Raw genomic sequence first — 3,489 nt, forward strand, 5'->3', positions numbered from 1 at the left:
AATTATTGTTATTTTTTTTGAAAAAACAAGGTGTGAAAAAAAAGGGAAGTCACGCCTAATTGGTAGGCGTGACTTCCAAAAATAATAATTTTTAAAAAAAAGGGAAGTCACGCCTACCTTTGAAAAATAATAATTTTTTAAAAAAAGTGAAGTCACGCCTACCGATTAAGCGTGACTTTATTTTCTGTGATTAAAAAAATTTAAAAAAAAATTAATTTAATTATTTTAAAAAATATATATTTATATCATCGATACAATGTGGTCAATAATTGGATGATAGTGAATAAATTTAAAACATATGTTTTATCTGTTTTGGAAGCACACGTGACTTGATTACTTTTTTTAAAAAAAAAAATAATTTGTGATGTTATTGAAGAACCAGAGTAAAAAAAATGAGTTGCAGTTTTATTAATTATTGACATATGTTTGTTTTGATTTTTTTAAAATTTTACAAAAAAACGTTAAAAAAATTGTAATTGTAATTCGTATGTTGGAGTGATATGATTTTTTAATTATTTTTTAAAAAATAGATTATTTTTAATTATTGATATATGTTTGATTATAATTTTTTTTAACTTAAATAATTATTTTTTAAAAAATACGCTATCCGTTAATTATGAACCACGATAATGTTATATGTTTATTTAGTTGGTTATTGTTAATATTTATAATATTTTTATAATCATATGTTAGGATAAAACTAATTGTAAATATAATATGTTTTGTATTTATATTTGTGTGAACTTGTTTTTCTTAAAAAAACCGTGACTTTTGTATTTTTTTTTCGAAAAAATAATAATAATAAATAAATTCTCAAATATTTTAATAAAATACATTTTCCAATCGTTATTATTAATTACACGTTAGATTCAATTAATTCTTTAAGAAAGATTCGAAAATTTAAATATGTGTGTGTATTTAATTTTTATTATTAAAATAACTTCGTATTTTCAAAACTCGTAGATTGTAAAAATATTATTTTTAGTGTAATTATAATTTTTTACTTGTAGTTAATGTTTTATTTTATATTTTTTTATAATTGATATTGTATTTGTTTTGTTTATACAATATAGTGATAGATGATAATAATAATAATAATAATAATAATAATAATAATAATAATAATAATATNAGTTGGCGAGGCCACAATCACGCTACAAGATGTTGCGTTAATTTGGGGGCTGAATGTTGATGGTGATCCTATCATCGGGACTGATGTATCTTGCAAGTTTACTGTATGGCAGATTTATTGTTATGATTGGTTAGGTTTTATGCCACTTCAGACAGACTTCAGATCCAACAGTTTAAAGTTGACTACTCTGTACTTACACTGTACACAAACAGTAATTGATGAAAACAGTACAGACATAGAAGTGGCACAATACTCCCGATGTGTTGCGATGTTGGTTATCGGTGGTTGTATGTTACCTGATTCTGAAGGTTGTGCGGTCAAACTGTTGTACTTGCATTTTCTGCAAGATATACATAAGGTTCGTAGTTATAGTTGGGCAAGTGCTGTACTTGCATATTTATATCACGAATTGTGTTCCGCCTCTGGGTCAGGAAAACAAGAAATCGCAGGCCCTTTATACATATTGCAGGTATATTTATTACAATTTTTATTTCAATGTATACTCCTTTTTATACATATTTATTAAACTCAATTGTTTTTGTAGATTTGGGCATGGTCAAGAATGATTCCTCTATGTCCTGACCGCTTAGGATACAACCTCATCGCTCGACCTGAAAATGAGAACAACGGTGATAATATTCTTCCAATTCCACCATACGGAGCAAGGTAATAAATGCAACATATGATATAAAATTGATAACGTCATCTTTATTTTATAATATTACGAATTTAATGTGCATACAGATGGAAAAATGTATTCACGTGGACACATACACCTACACATTCTGTGCGAATCATTCGTGATGTACTTGACAAGATGGGAGATTGTCAGGTGTTTACAGTTCATTAAATATAAATTTCGTATATGTCATACATTATTGCTTGGGTATATGATTCGTTTTTTCATTATTTATAGTTCAAATGGCTTGTTTACGACCTCGAAGATGTGGATGTTTTGTCATTGCCCTTAGAATGTAGACATCCCACTCTTTGGCGAAGTGCGTGCCCATTGATATGTTTTCACATTGTGGAGATGCATCGCCCAAATCGAGTTCTTCGGCAATTTGGAATGTCACAAAACATTCCAATATCAGCACTTGATGGAGATCATTTACATGAATGCTCGAGACGAGGACGCAAAAATTACGATTGGGTCAAACATCATAGACTGATGGTGGATGCGTGGGAAAATCGTCGTAATCTGATTGTTGAGAGTGATTTGGTTGAAAATTATAGCATGAGATATGATTATGAGGCATGGTATGATTCTATAACTCGACGTTTCATATCTCCTATAGAGCCTCAACAAATCGATTACGGTTATCAGCCCGGAGATGCATATTTCAGACGTATTGTGGTAAGTGCTTGTTAAACAATTTATTTTCAACACTTTGCATTATTCTATTAAAATTTATTATGCATGTTTTTGATAAGTTTTTTATTTTTATTTTATAATAGAGAGATGAGACATCAAATTTGTAGAATTTGTTTGGAGGACTCTCTGTTGATGATCAACCGCGTGAAGCATTAGCTGAAGTTGTTAAAAAAAACTATCCAGACCTGTGATTTACTGTATGAAATGTCCTTTAGAACACCCGAGCAACAACATCATCATGCTAGGACTTCAAACAGAAGGCGAAGACTGAGAGATGATGATGTAGCCGATGAACCATCATTCTCGACCCCTGACTGGCGACAAAGCATGAGTACACAATCTCCGACGGCTCATTCCTGGCCTCACAGCTCACATGGTACATGTTTTTATTATCTAACTACTTTGTTTAAATTCACATTCATGGTTCATGGTTCTTATTCAACAATATATTTATTTTACTTTCAGGAGATGATCCTTCGCATGGTACGACTACACAGTCGCCCTCCATGTACTTATTGGACATCATATTTTTTTAACTTTCAGGAGAGGGTACTTCGCATGGAGATTATGTATTTCGAGCTCCACTTCATTCCTATAGTGTGCCTTCCTCGTATGTTAATTGGCCAAATATGGATTCTTTCAAAGTTTCTTTTGCGTTAGGCACTTCGCGAACGGATAATGAATTTCAAACTCCACAGCAGGCTTACGAACGTTCATTTACGGAACTCTTATTTGACGGTCATCTCCAGCAGGACGAAGAAACCCGCCCAAATTATAACATATCACCAATTTCATACTTAGGATATTCTCATCCTCAATCACCAAGTCAGGTTCCCCTGAACATTGATATGAACGAGTCTGCCAACGTTCGAGTGAATGTTAACGAAGAAGAAGATGTAGAAGAAGAAGTTGAAGCCCCACAGTTGGTGCGTAAAAGTAAACGAATCCCAAAGCCACGTGATTGTGGGACTGGACATCGCTT

General features: G+C 31.7%; 1 protein-coding gene across 1 annotated transcript; it reads left to right on the forward strand.

Annotated features, from left to right (window-relative positions):
* The first annotated feature begins 1,139 nt into the window (after positions 1-1,139).
* Positions 1,140-3,002, forward strand: LOC140991052 (serine/threonine-protein phosphatase 7 long form homolog). The gene is made up of 6 exons (XM_073460959.1): positions 1,140-1,601; positions 1,677-1,798; positions 1,877-1,964; positions 2,049-2,489; positions 2,591-2,883; positions 2,973-3,002. The coding sequence occupies exons 1-5, from the start codon at positions 1,272-1,274 to the stop codon at positions 2,612-2,614; spliced, it is 1,005 nt and encodes a 334-aa protein (XP_073317060.1). The 5' UTR covers positions 1,140-1,271; the 3' UTR covers positions 2,615-2,883; positions 2,973-3,002.
* Positions 3,003-3,489: the final 487 nt, after the last annotated feature.

This window comes from Primulina huaijiensis, chromosome 13, assembly GCF_012295235.1.
Source record: "Primulina huaijiensis isolate GDHJ02 chromosome 13, ASM1229523v2, whole genome shotgun sequence".
Classification (NCBI taxonomy): Eukaryota; Viridiplantae; Streptophyta; class Magnoliopsida; order Lamiales; family Gesneriaceae; genus Primulina; species Primulina huaijiensis.